Source organism: Monodon monoceros, unplaced genomic scaffold (genome assembly GCF_005190385.1).
Source record: "Monodon monoceros isolate NGI ecotype Baffin Bay Population unplaced genomic scaffold, NGI_Narwhal_1 Super_Scaffold_15, whole genome shotgun sequence".
In the NCBI taxonomy this organism is placed as follows: domain Eukaryota; kingdom Metazoa; phylum Chordata; class Mammalia; order Artiodactyla; family Monodontidae; genus Monodon; species Monodon monoceros.
Window position 1 is genome coordinate 75032420 of NW_021703771.1, and position 18489 is coordinate 75050908.

The 18489-nt window shown below is 41.0% G+C and overlaps 1 protein-coding gene across 16 annotated transcripts in view; it reads right to left on the minus strand.

The window, feature by feature from the left end:
- The window catches only part of SYNE1 (spectrin repeat containing nuclear envelope protein 1), a 453644-nt gene that overhangs the window by 156812 nt on the left and 278343 nt on the right, over positions 1-18489 (minus strand). For 15 of the 16 annotated variants that reach the window (XM_029223419.1, XM_029223413.1, XM_029223412.1 and 12 more), the window contains 4 exons: positions 14803-15006; positions 13563-13703; positions 6547-6714; positions 6174-6335 (listed from right to left, as the gene is read on the minus strand). In XM_029223419.1, the coding sequence (XP_029079252.1) occupies positions 6174-6335; positions 6547-6714; positions 13563-13703; positions 14803-15006 (675 nt within the window). The remainder of the gene's footprint in view (positions 1-6173; positions 6336-6546; positions 6715-13562; positions 13704-14802; positions 15007-18489) is intronic. The other variant, XM_029223418.1, reaches the window with a different exon arrangement.

Consider the following 18489-nt stretch of genomic DNA (forward strand, 5'->3'; position numbering starts at 1 on the left):
TTTTTTGTATTTTATGATTTGCTCTTTAGCTGGAATCTTGACAGGAGAAATTCTTTTTTGGGATTTGAATGACATGTTAGAAAAACAGGCCCTACCCCTACAGGAGGGGCAATCATGACTCCAAGTAAAGAATCATTGCTTTTATAGTTGCCAATATTTCACAGTTTCCAGTATACCCCTACTTGCATAATTCCCACCTATTCCATAGGACTGTAGGCTTCGCTGTAAGCCCAGTGCCTCCTCAGAGTGGGCTCTTAATAGATATAAAAAACAAAAACGCTCTTCTTTCCCTAATATCAGTTGTCATCCTGTCCAACTGCTGTTTAAGTAAACTACTATATTGAAATTATTATACACATCTAGAAAAGTGCAGACTATAAGTGTACAGTTCTATGAATTTTCACAAACCACACATACCTGTGCTCCTGGCACCCAGATCGAGAAACAGAACATTCCCAGGACTCCACAAGCCCCCTGGAGAAGAGATCACCTTTTCCAAGCCCCCTTTCCAGAGATCACCATGGTGCTGGCTTGCAAATGTCATAGATCACTGCTGCCTGTTTTTGAGCTCGACAGAAATGGAATCATTCCTGATGTACTGTTCTGTGTCTGGCTTCTTTCACTCCCTCCAAGACTGTGACTGTTGCACGTAAAAAGAGCCGACCCTTTTTAACGCTGCATTGTATTCCACGGTCACCTGGTTTGTGGGTCTTGTCCATTTAAGCCTTTCTAGTAGGTTCATAGTGGTATCTCATTGCAGCTTTAATTTGCATTTCCCTGATGGTTAATTAGACTAAGCACTTTTCCCTATGCTCTTTTGGCCACCTGGAGATCGTCTTTTGTGACCGCCTGCTAAAAATCTTTAGCCCATTTTCTATTGGAGTCTTTCCTTTTCTTGTTGATGCATGGAGTTCTGTATATATTCGGGATAGGAATGCCTGTGTTTCTTTTAGTTCTGTGTATTGCAAATATCCGCTCCCATTTTGTGACGTGTCTGTCCCTCAACGGGTAAAAGCTTCCTTCATGATGTCTTTTGATAAACAGAAGCTCTTCATTTTATTGTAGTCTAATATATCAGTATTTTGCTTCATTGGAAAAGTTAGGGCCTTTGCTGTCCTATTTAAGAGATCTTTGCCTACCGTAATGTTATGAATATATTCTCACATGTTACCTTCTAGAAGAATGCTATTCAAAGTGTGGTCCATTCAATGGCGTCATGAACTGGTTTGTCTCTAGTTCATGATAAGAGAAAGATATTGCAAGTAAACGTTAAGAAATGTTTTAGCAACTTGACGTTGACACGATATCCAACCAGTATTTTATTTTATTTTACTAAAATGTTGAGTTAGAAATTCAAAAATTAAAAAAAAAAAGGTTATACACTACAGATACTTTGAGAAGCACTGTTTCAAAACATTTTTTTTTAATCTTCACATTTAGATCTACAATCCACCTAAACTTAATTACCGTGTCCAGGGTAAGTAGGAGTCAAAATTCTTTTTTTTTCTTCTTATTGACTCTGTATTATTTAGTGAAAAGATGATTTTTCATCCACTGTTGTGCAGTACAGTTTTTGACATAAGCGAAGTGTCCGTGTAGGTGGGAGGGTGCTTTTGGCTTCACATTCTGCACCATTGACCCATTTGATGTCTGTGCCAATACCACAGTCTCATACTTGCTATAGCTTTATAAATCTCACTCTCTGAAAGGATACATATCCTTCAATTTTATTCATCTTCTTCAAGGTTGTCTTGGCTATTCTTGACTCATTCCATTTTCAATACATATTTTTTAGTACATTTGCAATATGTTTTAGAATTATCTTATCAATCTCCACCAAAGAACTTGCTGGGATATTTTAGTGTAATTGTAACAAATGTACAGACCATTATTGTTTGTTATACATTCAAAATGGTTTTGTTCCAGTAAAGTATTTTCTCCTACTTTATAATCATTTTTGGTACTTGATTGCCAAAAATACAAAATTCATATTATGTGGTCTGTTTTGAGGACTTCTCCACAACTAGACTGACCTTATTATATCTTTTTTTTGCACTGATTCTCTGTACAAGCAAGAAGAGCCCCTCACTACTTCACACCACGTTCATTCTCATTCTCTCCTCTGTGCCTTTCCTCACACATTTACATTTATAGTGTCTCCCATCCACTCCTCTTACCATTCCAAATTTTCAAAATCCATGTCTCCCGAAAGACCTGTTAGAGTCTCCTTGCTCTTCCCACCACTGTAACCCACAATCACATTGCTGGGTTTTGTATAATATGTTGGTAATTCATCTACCCCTAAATCATATGTTAAAGAATAAGTGTCTATTTCAGCTGTGCACATAGTAGGTGCTCAACACATCTAGTTGAATTCATTCTAATTCATAATAGACAAAACAGTTATCTACGGGCTTCCCTGGTGGCGCAGTGGTTGAGAGTCCGCCTGCCGATGCAGGGGACACGGGTTCGTGCCCCGGTCCGGGAAGATCCCACATGCCGCGGAGCGGCTGGGCCCGTGAGCCATGGCCGCTGAGCCTGCGCGTCTGGAGCCTGTGCTCCGCAATGAGAGAGGCCAAGACAGTGAGAGGCCCGCGCACAGCAAAAAAAAAAAAAAAAAAAAAAAAGTTATCTTAATCATGAAGCAACCAGGATAAAAAAAAAAAAAGCTTCCTCATTCATTTAATCTCAGTGGATTTGACCAACCAGGCATACGGTGAAGTGAACAACTTCCATTTCAGACTCACAATGTCTAAAACAGATCTCTGAATGTTCTGCACTAAGTGATGATGGAATTAGGAATTCCACAACTGTTAGTTTCCATTCTGTTAGAGTCAAGCCTCCCTATTCACGCTTCAGTTTACTCTCAGGGGAGAGTGGATATTTTTGGAAGCTTGCTATAGTTTTTAACTTCAAGATCCAGCAGCCAAACTTACTGGGGGATGGGGTTTTCTTCTGCGGTGATGTAAATGTTTTGAAACCAGATTGGGAGGGTGATTGTATGACACTGTGAAAGTACTAAAAGCCACTGAACTATACACTTTAAAATGGTTAATTTCATGGGATGCGAATTTCACTTCCATCTAAAAAAACAAAAGGATCCAGCAGTTAAATATTTCTTTGCCCAATAACTGTCTCAGCTGGTGGCCAGATGTTTCCCTCCAACATCTGACTCAAAACTAAGGAGAGGAGATGAAATGTTGTTCCTCTTTGCGTTTCCGACTTGTGTTTACAAGGAGGGCATGTGTATGACCAGTTTGTGGTTTAGAGAGGTTCCTTGAGCTTTTCTAAAATGACTCACTCTGGGGAGAACATGGAGCTCATGTCTGGTTCAACATCCAAGGTGAACATGAATTTCATTGTGACTTTCAGAACTATCTACATCAGAGTTCATCTCAAACTTTGAGCTGTTATTTATATTAAAGAAACGGAACCGAAATAACCTCAGAGCTCTGCCTACTAACCATCACTGAGTTGGTGTGGCAAAGACAACACATGCCCAGGAAGCATTAGCTGCCCGTGATAATGAAGGTCCTGATCAGAGGGCTCACCACCCGGAACAACAGCCACAAGTCAGCTTATGAACTGCACTGACGTCTTAAAATTAAACTTCTGGTTCAATTTAAAGAGGGTAACAGGAAACGCACAGCACTCCACCCAAATTCAGCAGGTTTAGACAAGTGTTCGGAGGAAAAATGTAGGAATTAGAGTAGCTCTCTAAAGAAACATTAGTACTTCCAAGAGAGTGTTAGGAAAAACTTAGCAATTGAAGTATTTTTTATTAATTTTTAGAAAATACTAAAAGCATACTGGACTTTCTCACCCACATTACACTGGAATTTAGAAAGAGTAGTTCTATCGTATTGCTTGAAATTTTTAAAGTATCATTCCAGAAGCCAAGAACCGATTCAGATATTGTGATACCGTTAGCCTTCCATGTGGGCAGCGCTGTCCCAGAATTCATAGAATTTAGGTACAGACAGCAAAAGCAGGTCAGATGGAAAATGTCAGATTTGTGATGATATAAGAAATTATACATTATTTATATTTCTTTCCCTCTCATTAGAGCATTAATATAATTGTTAAAAGCGCCAATGATGGGTAATCATTGAATTAGCTATACCCCCTCATTGCTATAATTGTTAGCACTACCACTCTCAATTTAGAATGGGACAAAAGTCATGTGCTTGGGCTTAATTACAAGAGAAGTCACAGGTTCATTTCTAATTCATAATACTTAGCTTTAATGTGCAATTTTGAGTTTTCTCCATTACATCCCTTGAATAAAATAATACTTTTGCTCTACATTCAGCTTGTGCTTTCATACTAATACCTGAGAGGCAGGGTGATGCTGGTGATTGGGAGCTAATTTGCATTTTAATTAGGAACTCTGGAAGGTCAAGGCAGACCGCCAGGATCCTGCTTTCATACAGGTCCTAAATCCTGTGGGACCTGCTGGAGGGTCTTTGGGAGCTGTGGTCTGTCACCTGGGACACAAGGATGATCAGCCTTGAACAAAAGCAGAGGTGACTGGAAAGTACCCGAAAGTACCCAAAAGCAGAGAGAGTCAAACTCTGTAAACCCTCTCCTGGAATGCTGGCTTCTGATCATCTAAGTCTGTGACACTCAAATTCACTTTAATCCAGCCTTTGGATAATTTATGCCAAATCCTTTTTGGTTGCTTAAAAGAAGCTGTAGTCAAATGTATGGAAGTTCTCCTGCCCCTCCAGGTACAGTGAAGAGTTGGGGAGGGTGTTAGGCAGACAGAGCCCCAGGAGGCCCCTTCAGGTGACAGTGAGGTGGCTGTTGACAGAAAACTGGAGTACCAGTTAGAGAGGACTGTGGTGCTGCGGGGACACTGCATGGTAGTAGAGACCTAAGTCCCTGACTGTCCTCGTGATTGTCTTAATCCAAGTAAACAAAGGTTAATTTTAACTTTATATTTTCACTGCACCCTCCCCAAACCAGATGGACTATGGGTGACTTTAGGATAGCAGAAAGACCCACAGAAGGTCGTTTTCCCAAAATAAGGCCTATAAATGGATGCTATACACTCCGATTTCTATCTTAAGAAGTTACAAGAGTGTCAGAAACCTGAAACCACTGTTTCTCAACATGCTGTCTCTAGATGAAATATTCTCATCTTTGTGTTATACTGCAAGGTCCTTTATTGTAAAACAGTACAATTCTATCTTAGACTACACATCCGAACAAGCAATGTATTCCAAGGTTATCCTGGGTTCCAAAACTACAGAGGTGTTAAGTAGAAGAAAGATAAAGTACAGAGTTTCACTCTAAACGCTGGTAAATTACCCAGTATTTGATAACTACATAATTGCATCATAGCTCTTAATTTGCATTTTAAAATATCTTTCTTTTCCTCTGCCTTTGACAGGGTTGTCACATGCTCCTGAGTCCTGGCCGCAGCAGCGTTTTCCTGTACCCCGGTGGCTGAATATTTAGGTGACTGCACGCCTCAGTACCCAGACCCAGTCACACCTGATTATGCGTTAAGAGTACACCCGATAACGTTGCTAAAGCAGTAACCAGATTTAAGCTATGCACTTTCTTAGCGTGCATTTTAAGTTGATGCATTTTTAACAATATCTGTCTGAGTTAGGTTGATGTAATCATCTCTGTTTCTCACCTAAAGCTGAAGCACTGTCCAGTGTCCCTTTTAAAAAATGATTCAAGTCTGGGAAAACCACAAGATTACAACTTGGAATCCCTTACTCTTCAGCTGCTTCTTTGCCTACTGGAGTCTGAGAGTTATTCTCTTCAGTGATAACGGGGAGGTGCTGGGCACACACTGGCTAAGTTTCTTCAAACAACAATACCCCGAGAAGGTAGACGTGGGGTACACTTTATTCTTACAACAATGGTTCAAAACAAAATAAAAATAATGTGGCAACTATAAGGAAATGCAGTTTGTGTAATAAAAGTATAAAAGCAATATCAAGGTCTCAATTTCCTTCTTTCCCTCTTATAGATCCCTCCCTGAAGCAGTGATGGAAACAACCACCACTTGGCTTGGGATCTTGTTTACTCTGTAACAAGTGATACAGTAAAAAACGTGTCAGCCTGCTGTCTTATACACATGCTTGGCCAGCCGGTCATAAGTAAGAGTGCACCTATTTGATCATGCAGGAAACTGAAGTCATCGCTATTCTTACCTGGTGTTCGGCCATCTGGCTCTCGGTACTCCTGCCGAGCTCCGGACTTTCACTGAGTTTCATCTCGATGGCCTCCATTTTCGTGGAGACGGACTGGAGGCAGTCCTGGTACTTCTGTTGGCGTTCCAACGCTTCGTAGAGTGTGCGCTGCTTTTCGCTGATCTAAAGAAGAAAAGGGATATTACCAAATACTCCCCAGCCCCTTATCTTCTAGATTATGACATTTCTTTCCTCACCGCTTTACCTCTGTGACCCAACAAAGGGTGTTCAACTGTATATGGGATGTGTACACATTATGCATTTATTTCATAAGACAATCGCTAAGGTAATCAGTGTTTGGTGGGCTAAACAATTCCACATTTCGAAGACTTACCACATTCTTTAAGGTTTCCCAAGAGCGTTGTAAATCATCCAGTTTAGCAGTGGCAGATGGCTCCAGACTTGGTTCACAGAGCTCTTGGGGTGGCAGAGTGCTGGGGGGAATCCTGGAGGCATCCGTCTGCAACGACTCGGCAGACAAGGCTTGGTAATAAGCGATGTCCTATGGGTGCAAAGCACCGTGTTGGATTCAAGAGGAAAACAAGGTTTAGGTCAGGACGCTCTGGGTACTGCTTGTCATGTGGAGGAAAGGTTTAGGATTCACACCCATCCCCCGGGGCTACCAACTATCAAAGTTAGTAAACTCCTGGGACAAGAAGGTCATATCAAAGCACACTGCAGTTGCTTTAGAATTTTTTAGAATTGGTAAGAAAAATTTACAAATATTTCAAGTTGCCAAAACTCATTCCTATTTTATATTTGGTAAAATGGAAATATTGGGTTGGCCAAAAAGTTCGTTCGGGTTGTTCCACAACGTGGAATACATGTTTAAGTGGTATACATATTTAAAGACTGAATAACCAGCAAAAAAGGAGAATCTAAATGATCCACTTCCTAAAATGTTGCTTAACGTGTTGATCAAAGTTTTGAATAATTTTTTAAAACCCTTGATTTAAATATATTTTAGTCTACAGAAAGTCTTTTTTCAGATATAGCCAGATCTTTAATATTTGTGAGTTCATTATTCATTAATTAATTTAAATATGTTAATATTAATAAGGCAAAATGTAATGGGGAGGTTAAAACTACTCTAAGAAACAAATAATAGAGAGGTTTTCTCCTATTCGATTCCTGGAAGTACACAAGAAATAAAGTGAATACTGAAAAATGAAGCTTCTGAATTTTCTTATTTCTTGGATAATAAATAATATTACATATTTTATTAGTATTGATAATGGCATTACTATCTCAAGATACATAATTCATGTGTTTTTAATTGTTTTTATGGTTGTTTAATTGTTTTTATGTTTTAATTTATGGTTGTTTATCTGTATATTTATAGAAACTGAACTGGGACGTAATGTTTATATTCTGGAAATTGCTATAATAAAGTTCACTACTTTCGCAGTTGCACTGTTTAAGATCAAAAACCTGAGCCTTATTGATAATAATGTCTCGGTAAAAAGTATTGACGAGAGGGGCTTCCCTGGTGGTGCAGTGGTTGAGAGTCCGCCTGCTGATGCAGGGGAAGCGGGTTCGTGCCCCGGTCGGGAAGATCCCACATGCTGTGGAGCGGCTGGGCCCGTGGGCCATGGCCGCTGAGCCCGCGCGTCCGGAGGCTGTGCTCTGCAACGGGACAGGCCGCAACAGTGAGAGCCCCGCGTACCGCAACAAAAAAAAAAGTATTGACGAAAGCCCCAGACACCTGGGAAACCAAGGAGACAGCAGGAAGGAGCCTGGTGTCTTGGGAGTCTGTACCAGGGCAGGAGCAGGGTGGTGGAACACAACAGAATGAGTTCAGACAGGAGTCTGCCACTGGAGGCGTCAGGACACCTGAGACCCCAGGTGAAATTCTCCTTCCGAGTAGCTACAGAATTGGAGCAAGTCACTCACATCTCATGCATGGGTTCCCTCATCTGCATAACACTGGGTGGTTTTGCGATTAAATACAGTGATGTCTGAGTGGCCATGAGACCTTCTACCCATTTTGTTGCTGTTGCTGAGGCTTCTAGGTAAGTCCCAGCATTTGTTGATGACACTGAAGCATGGAGACTGGTTCCTTTTCATTCCTAACCCTGTCACTCATCTTGAGTAGATTATCTTGGTATTTTCAAGTCCTTGACAGGCTTATATCCATTCATCCTCACCCACTTCCACTCCTTGAACATGCTAGGCTGTCATCACTGAATGGATTCACCCCAAGTGTATTTCTGACTGTGTTTAAGTTATGTAAACCCTTCTCTTGCCAACTGCTGTGTTTCCTTTGCCCCTTGAACCTCTGCTTCAGCCACTTGGAAAACCCCAACCATGACTCAATGCAACTTTTCTTTCCAGTACGCACACACTCGCTCAAAGCCCCTTGAGGAGATACTCCTGCAAGTTCTCAAATTTTCAAGGCTGTCTATATTCAGACTCACCTCTTGATTAAAGAGGACCCTCCTACCGACTCCCACAACCTCATCCACCTTCGCTTTTGCAAGGGTCTTGGTCCATTAATACCTACTCCCTCTTCACTGTCTTTCTCCTCAGCATGTAAATAAAGCCAAATTTTTTCCATCTGAAAACACCTACACACTCTTTTCTGATTTTTTTCTTGCAGGATATCACATACTGGAAAGTTCTACAGATCAATATGTGATGGCTCATCATACACAAATACATTCGGAATCATTATTTCTTCCCTCTCCCTTTGGCTTCATAATCCAGTTTCTGAAAATGGTAGTTTACACTTAATATGTTCACTTTCTCACCCTCAGTCCACTTCTAAGTAGCCAACTGGGCTTCGAATCTAGCGACTCCACTGAAAATGCTCTGGCCACAGTCAGCAGTGGCTGTTTCCCATGATATAAAATGATTATTTTTCAGATCTTCTCTTGCTTGGTCTCTCACTAGCATTCAATACCACTGACCATCCCTTTTTGGAAACACTTTCCTTTTCACCTCTGTTCTCCTCCCAGCTCTCTAGTCATTCAATCTTTCTCTTTTGTAGTTTGTTTTTTGTCCTCATTCTTAAATATTGCTGTATTTTTAAGCTCCAGACTCACATATCCTGTTGTACAAGTTTATCCCACAGTCTCTTCAAACTTAATACTTCAAAAAAAAAAAAAAAACAACAAAACCGACATCTAGGATGAGAAATGGATTTAGGAAAAATGAGGAAGTATTATCCATCTTTCAGTGAATGGAACTTCTAATCACCTTGCTTGGGATTTATTCTCTATTTCTTCTTTCCCTTACCACCCCTGCTTATGTAAGGATGAAGGTCTATACCCTTGCCAAAACACTGGTTCAATCTCACGTTACACCAACAACTTCCTAATTCTCAGGTTGCAAGCTGGCAGCCTGCAGGTTGCCTCTAGCCTGCATACATTCAGCTTGGTTTATACAGTGTTTTAAATTGTGTAAAATTTCTCTTCATCCAGAGAGGGAGCTTTCGTAAGAATCCCGATTCATGGCTTCTCTTGCAAACCAGAAGGTAGGTAAGACAGGACTCTGCGTCCAAACAGCTACAGTAATTCTCACGGAGGAGAGGCTGCCTCGTTCACGTGGGGAGGTGCTGTCCAGGTGCGCTGTTTCTCTCATTTACATCACCAGTCTGGACCAGACACCAGAGTGTGCAACTTCTGTCCCTCACTAGCTTCCTGGGCTCTGGATTTGCCTCCTGTCCACACTGATCCAGAATAACCTGTTCTAAAAGTCACTTCCGGGCAGAGCTTCTAGTTAAATTCCTTCAGTGGTTAAGGATCAGCTTCTGGACAAAGTTCAAATTTCTCTGTGTGGCATTCAAGGTCCATCAGGGTGTGTTTCCTGTAACCTTCTCATTTTCGTTTCTCCTCCCACCTTCTCCTCCAAATCTATGTTTCTCCAATCATACTGATATTACTTACAGTTGCCTTGATGGGCCATTTTCCTTCCTGCTGACTGAAAAACTTCCTACATGTACTTCCTTCTGCCTGGAAAACTTCACATCACTCTAGTGCACTCCAACTGTACCTACCTTCCCCTGCTTTAAAACAAAAGGGGGACATCCTTGACCCACTGAACTCCAGCCTTGTTTAGGTACGTACTCTGTGTCCTTCCTTAACACTGTGCTTCCCACTTTCACAGCACTTGTCCCACTCCATGGTCATCATTTGCCTGCTCTCACACAGACTATGAGTGCCTTAAAATCTGTGGAAGTGTCTTTGATCCTGAGCGTATCATGGAGTATTTGGCAAATCACAGGCAAGTATATACATTCATAAAAAAGGGTATATGTAAAAGCACTTTTGTAAACTCTATTGTTTTGTATACATGGAAGGTAGTACCATTACTGTCTACGAGGAAAAGCAAAATGTCCTTTAATGTAAAAAATTTAAATTAAATACTCTATAATAAATAAAGGTTCCCCAAAAGAATAAAATAAATTTGTCACAAAAAAATCTGTTTTCTGGTGTGTGTGTGTGTGTGTGTGTGTGTGTGTGTGTGTGTGTGTGTCTCAGGTCTATTAGACAGGAAAGACAACCCTTGGTTTCCTAAAATAATTTGAAAATATATCACCTTTTGTAGATTAATAATTTGCATCTATTTGAGGAATACATAGAGTCAATAAAATAAATCAATCAGTCCTATAAGTAACTACTAAATAAGGGCAATATTTGGCATAGTGAAGAATCACCCTTAGAAATATGTCTCTTGTTGGTTATGTGTCTATGTTACGGGAGTTATTATCCATCAGATTCCTAAGGAATTAAATTTGGAAAACCACTGCTACAATTTGATTAGCATTTTCCAGTCTAAAATGTACTTTCAAAATTAACCCCACATTTAACTTTTACCATTTTGTGAATTAAGTAGCACTGCTTCCCATTACAAATGAGGGACTTTCTGGGTACATTCAGCTTAGAGGAAGAGCTGGGACCCATTCTGAGCTTTTTAACCCGGAACCGGGGGTTCTACCCATTACACTACCACTCTTTTCAAACTTCTACTGCCCTCAGCTCTTCCGAGGAGAAGCCCAAGTCTTGGCTTGCTTTCAATAAGATCAAGAAGCCTGCAGCAACTTCTGTGGCTGCCTCGTTATTTCTACCCTCAAGTAAACTAAACTGTTATCACATTTCAGCTAATAACTACTGTCAGAGAGAGAACACACTGACTGCAGGGGATCAGTTAGTTATATAATGGAGATCTACTTACAGAAGCGGCAAGCACACAGCCTTTTTTTAACAGCTGCGACTTTATAAAGCCGTTATATTTGGCCGCTCCTTGAAACAGCTGTGCACATTCTGTACAGTGTTTTGAGTCTGCAAACTGGAACTTATGGGAATTCTAAATGTTCTCAGTTTCAAGAGAAAATTTTGTGGATCCAGGCATCACTGGCCACGTTGCAGTATTTGTTCATTTTCCTCTGTCTTACTTACATCACTGGACAACATAGCATGTGGCTGGAACGATGGGGTCGATTTGTCTAACACCAACCATTATATTTTTGCTTTCCAACAGCTTCCTGCGAGTATAGCTGCCTGACATGAACTAAATGAAGATTTTTTTCCCCCTAATTTGCAGTTCCACATGTAAGTATGTTAGGTTAATAATGTGATTTAAATTGATGTTGATATGGGTAGAGTAGAGTGTCAAAATGGGATTAAGACAAAACACAATTTTGCTCATAATTTTGGGATTTGATTGAGCTGGACAGTTAAAGTCATCATAATAAAAATGTTTGTATATTTTACCATTTACAGAATACTTTCACATGTACATGGAAAGACACTTCACAAGATGCGGCACTGAGACTTATAATTTTAGGAAAGGGATACTCTTCCCAAGTGTTAGTCCAAAGGTCCGTGTTCATTGTTCAATTTGAAAATGTTAAGAACATTAGGCACATTATATAGGATACATTTTTCTTACACAATAAAAAGCTGACTCTAGCCATACTTCTATGATTCTAACGACATCTGTGACCACAGGGAAGAACACATCATCAAAGAATGAGTAATTCATATTTTAAAATCAGAATTTGGAGAACTGTTTTCCAAATGCTCCAGAACACTGTGAACTTTTTTTTTTAAATTTCCTCTCATCACTTTTGTTATTATTCATCTTATAGCCACTTTTTCTCTAGATTACAAGGTGCTTGAGGGCAAGGGCCACTGCTGTCTCCACCTTTGTTACATCTCTGGGACCCAGCACAAGGTTTTATGCCCAGCAGGTGCTCACAATGTATCTGATGAATGCATGAATTGATATGTTCCCTAAAGCTACATAGATTTTTACCAAGAGAATTGTTTGTTTGTTTGTTTTTTTGGCCGTGCCACACAGCTTGCAGGATCTTAGTTGCCTGACCAGGGAATTCCCTCCAAGAGAACTGTCTTATCTAAAGGTTTCTTTGTTTCATTTTCCCCTTTTGGGGGGAGGTAGGTTCTTTTTATCACAGAAATCCTATTTTGAATGCTTTTGCTTTAAAATAAAAATAATATGATTGATTTGTAATACAGCTTATAGAACACTTGCAATGTTCAATGCTTCTCTCTTGATAATAAATTTTAACTTCTTTGAGCACTAGTAATTTCATGATAAGGTAATTAAAATATGTTTTTAGTTTTTTGGCTAAAGGAAAAAAAAAGAAAGTATTATTCAACACGCATTAAAACAATTTTGGTTATTGTAAAAGCATCTTTTTGAACTCTATCCAATATTTTTCGTGAAAATTTTTGACATATTTAATTAGTATAATCTATATTTAATATAGTGTACACAAAAAAGACACCTCATAACAGCGAGCTATGGTCCCCATTTTATAAAAAATAAAATTTAAGATTATTGAAAGATAAGTAAGAAAACTCAAAATGCAAATCTACTTAGGCACTCCAAAATATACACTGACAGCCTTTAATTTTGTTGGCAATTAGCAAATAAAGAAAAAGTCTGATACAGTGAACATAAATTTTCCATCTTCAAAATCTGAGCTGGTAAGCGTCAAAACTATGTTCAGTGAAAATGTTAAAACAGCAATAGAATCATGTTATTTTACAACAGTGACACGAACATTTCATTTTCTGTTAGGATGCAGTACTCCATTACAGACAGCTGTCAGAAACTAAAGCCATAATGCCTTAAAACAGGCCCTTCTCCAGCTATCATTTCTGTGACCTAATTTTTGCTCATCTCATTTCATTAGCCTGGGAGAGGAGATAGTGGGTTAAGCCAGTATTGGTCTCACATGACAATCACAGTTTGTGCAACTATCACACCTAACGGTGTGTTTCTCAAAGTCTACGATTCATACCCATAATCTCATAAGAACAGAGAATGGAGCCCTGCATCCGTTCAGAGATTTTAGCTGGAGGAATGCCAAGTGGGCGGTACCTGGTTAATGGAAGCATCTGTATTAGCCACAGGTGAAGGGGAGCGACAGGCACGTGGAGAGGAAATCTCACTGTTGGTTCCCTCCTCCCCAGACTCCTCAGTGACCGGTGACAGCAAAGTGTGACAGCGACCTGCAGTCATCTGTCACATAAAATGTTGCCCAAAGGACATGAAAATTGGTTAGCTATGTTAACAGAAGACCTGGTCAGGCACGCACAGGCCAAAACAGAGATAACTATACAACAAGAGTTAGAATTACTAAGACCCAAATTTACATACAAATTCTGTGTTACCATCTGAAAATTTTGTCCTCACGTGAATATGCTCCTAGGGACCATTTGTAATATAAACAGGGATAAGGGATGCACGTCACATTATAGAGTGTTCTTGTTGATGAATTATCTCTTTATTTTATTTTCCTTTTCTTGATTGATTGTATCTTTATAAATTAAAATCATGAGTCATACAAATGAGGGAAGGGTCTATGAAATAAAGCTTGGTCTTTTGTGGATATTTCAAATTCCAAATATTCTAGCAAGATAAATGCACCCAGAGTAATATACTGCCAAGAGTCCAGGTATGGTTAATACACTACCCAAAGCACAGCGCATTATGTGTGGAAAATATACAGCACTGAAAAACACTGAGTTATCAAACTAATTAACGCAGTTTAGATGCAAAGTTATGAGGAAATAATGTTGCAGAGAGAAATTAATGGAACTTATTTTAATCCAAAGGTAAACTTTGGATTTTCTAGTTTCTTATTTGTCTAATAATAGCTTTCCTTCCATAATTTATTAAACATTTACACAACAGAATACTCAAACATACCTAGTCAGCCAGTGCTTCAGCTGGAAAAACACACAAAACATATATGTTGCATGATTCTCCCATCCCCCAGAAAACTAGAAAACTGTGCAAAGGAATTGTTCTGAAGCTCAGAGCTTCTGAGTATTACTGCTAAATTATAAACAAATGCAGGGCCAACTTTCAGCACGTTGAGTAATTCAGGAGTCTCAAACAAATAGCTTCATTTCAACTGTCACTGTTTACAGCGTCAAAGACTGGCCTTCGCCCAAAGGTAGTCAGAGAGTTAAGGGGACGTTCCTGAGTTCTAATCTGCAAGACCGGGCACTGATCCCTAAAACAAGCCACGGAGAAGAGCCCAAAGCCACTAGGCAGGAGACAGTCAGAAGAGAGCGAGCTGACACCCAGCAAACTGGCCTTGACCCTTACTTACCATGACCACAGAGGGGTGGGCCGAGGTCGCGGGGAGGAGCTCCCCGTCCAGGTTCTCCATCCCCTCCGCCAGCCGGTCCAGCCGGTCCACGTCGGTCACCGTCAGCAGCATGGTGGCGTGCTTGGCTTTCACGGTCAGCATCTTGCACTTGGAGTTCAAAGAAGCGATCTGCTCCTGGTAGCCCTTGATTTTCTGAGCCAGCTCCTGAGGAAACATTCCCGCCCCCCCGCGCCCCGGGTGTCACAGCAGCATCCGAAGGAAACAGAACTAGTAGCGTTCATCTTCCTCCGGGGCTGGCCAATGAAATCTCAGGGCTGCGCCAGACGGAGCGGCGGGGAGGCAGGATGTGGACGGTGCGAGCGCGGAGCCTGCCTGCCGCGCTCCCCGAGCCAGACCACAGCGCGGCGGGGCCGGAAGGGGTGCTGCGGCGCGCGCGGCGGCAGAGACAACGCCAGGCGGCCGGGGATTCTAATCCCGAGAGGCGCTCCGGGCCGCATCGGAATTTATGGGAAGTTAAGCCCTGGCAACTTTCTTGAAAATGCCTAAGGAATCTAAAATTGCCAGATGGTTCATGCCAGGCAAATTAGGTCATGTGATGACTAACACTGCCAAAAACGCAATGCTCAGCTCTTACCCTCCGGAGTCTGTCAAACAGAGCAGTCATCTGTGACAGACGCATCACAAAGTAAACTGCTCCTAATTCCTGTGACCCGGGGAGTTGCTTTTTTGCAGATAAGGTGAATATCACTTAGGAAACCCTTATTTTTTTATGCAGATTACACCCCAAATAAAATTTTGTACATTCATGAAATTTTCCCTCATGTATGCCATCATGCCTCCAATGTTTCTGATGCCTCAAACTAGGGCTTTGAACTTGAAGTTTGGTTCAATTTTAATGGCTTTTAATTTTTTTTCTTGTTGAAAAAAATTGTTTTGAGAGATAGAAGTTTTAAAACTTTTACAAAGAGCTAATTGACAATATATTCTCAACAGCACATAGCTCTTAAAAAATCTAATATATTAAAAATCCTAAAAGAATAATCTAAAATGGTAACTCTAAAATGTTAAATTTATACTTTCTTGCTTAAAAGATGCATACATAAGTTAAAAAATGAAGATTTAAACATTCATTCTTTTTTATTACATTCATGTAAAACATTAACCCTAAAAGTACAAAACCACTATTTTTATCTATCCCTTTTATTTGGCTCCTTCACCTGAAAAGCTGTCATTTAGCATTTGTACGGAACACATTTTGTGAGGGTTTTTTTGTGTGTGTGTGGTACGCGGGCCTCTCACTGTTGTGGCCTCTCCCGTTGTGGAGCACAGGCTCCGGACGCGCAGGTTCAGCGGCCATGGCTCACGGGTCCAGCCGCTCCACGGCATGTGGGATCTTCCCGGACCGGGGCATGAACCCGTGTCCCCTGAATCGGCAGGCGGACTCCCAACCACTGCACCACCAGGGAAGCCCTTTGTAAGTCTTTAAAATGATAATGTGTGTATACACACTCAAACTAGAGCTTTGAACCTGAAGTTCAGAAACAAACAAAATGACAAGAGCAAAATGATACATGCATGTATATGTACATGTGTATGTGTATATGTACACACATACCATTTTGCTATTGTTGTCATTTTGTTTCTCCCCTCCCAACCAAAGCTGACTGGGTGGGTGGAAGGGAAAGCAGTCCAGCAGAACTCAGCCAGCATCCTGCCTTCTTTCTAGTACAGAAGTACAGGAATTTTTTAAGCAAGGATTTAAAAAGTAGAAATCATGGGTTTCCCTGGTGGCACAGTGGTTGAGAGTCCGCCTGCTAATGCAGGGGACACGGGTTCGTGCCCAGGTCCGGGAAGATCCCACATGCCGCGGAGCGGCTGGGCCCGTGAGCCATGGCCGCTAGGCCTGCGCGTCCGGAGCCTGTGTTCCGCAATGGGAGAGGCCACAACAATGAGAGGCCCGCGTACCACATAAAAAAAAAAAAAAAAAGTAGAAATCATCAGTTCTTTACTTTTCACTGTTACAGATACTTACTTAGTTAAACCTAATAGGATTTTTATAATTGTGATTAAATAGCTATTTACCACATCTGGTCTAGTGCCTAACACATGAGTACTCTATAATAATTGCTAAACGTGTACACAGGGAAGTCATCTACCAGCGCACCGGACTCCTTGAATTCTATGTTTTCATAGGACAAATCACTAAGCCTCCTTACCATGGCTTGCCCTATCTGGTAGATTTGAAGACTCTGTGTGAAGTGGAGTTAGTCTTAGGCCTCCCATCCTTTGTGCCTACGTGGATGGTCACGGCCCCTACGGCAGTACCCTGCCCAGCACGCTGACAGCAAACGCCCATTTCCTAAATCGATGTTCTCAAGTTACTGTATATAAAACTCATCTAGGGGACTTCCCTGGCAGTCCAGTGGTTAAGACTTCGTGCTTCCAATGCAGGGGACGCAGGTTCAATCCCTGGTCGGGGAACTAAGATCCCACATGTTGCTCGGCATAGCCAAAAAAATTTAAAAATAAATAAAACACTAGTAGCAATATTAAAAAAAAAAAAAACTCATCTGAGTTGTTTGTTAGAAATGCAATACTGGTCTAGGCTTCAAAAGTTTTCGATTTACTAGGCTTATGAGAATCTGCATTTCATGGTTAGTTCATGTGATTCCCTTGGAGAAACATCTCTCGAGAACTTTCTTCTGTAAGAATAAACCTGCCTATATCCCATGAACTTTGTGGCTTAGTGGCCAAATCTGCTAAATCAAAATGGAGCACTAAGGGGGTTAATGTGTTCCCCAGTCTCAGGAAGCATACGTATTTTTAGTTTTTACTATTTCTGACAATGATTACAAAGGATGAGCGTACAGGTGGGAATTTCAGGTACAGGAGCAGGCCTTCTGCGTCATGTGGAAAGCGAAGAGCTCTGAGTATTCTCTCCTATCATTTAAAAGCGACAGGATAAGGTTTTTTCAAATTAAATGCAACATTTGAAAAATTACAAGAAAAAAATGCAAATTCCTTAGAAATGAACAATGAGTTTAAGTTATCCATATGGAAACTAGCCTCACCTCAAAATTAAATTCCATTAAAAGCAGACAGAAAATACAGGAAAAAACATTCTTCCAAAATTCTATGTTATGAATCAGGCTTTCCCCATGCAGCACTTTCCTTCCTGTGTTTGTTTTACACATACAATGAGCCTCACACAGGACTACTTCATTTTAAATATGAAAACGGAGGGCTTCCCTGGTGGCGCAGTGGTTGAGAGTCCGCCTGCCGATGCAGGGGACACGGGTTCGTGCCCCAGTCCGGGAAGATCCCACGTGCCGCAGAGCGGCTGGGCCCGTGAGCCATGGCCGCTGAGCCTGCGCGTCCGGAGCCTGTGCTCCGCAACAGGAGAGGCCACAACAGTGAGAGGCCCGTGTACCGCAAAAAACAAAAAAAGAAAAGAAAAGAAAATGGAATCTAAATCATATGACAAAACTAACACATCTACACTAATGTTTAGAAATGGGAGGAGAAAATGTGACAAAGTGAACAGATCACTGGACAGCAGCCAGAGGACAGTCTACAGCTGACTCTGCTGAGAACCGGCTCTGTAATGATCTTGGGCAAGTCGTTTATTCTCCTGGACCATCATTCTTTTCTTTTATGTGTGATCTTAGTTCCCTGTCCAGGGATCGA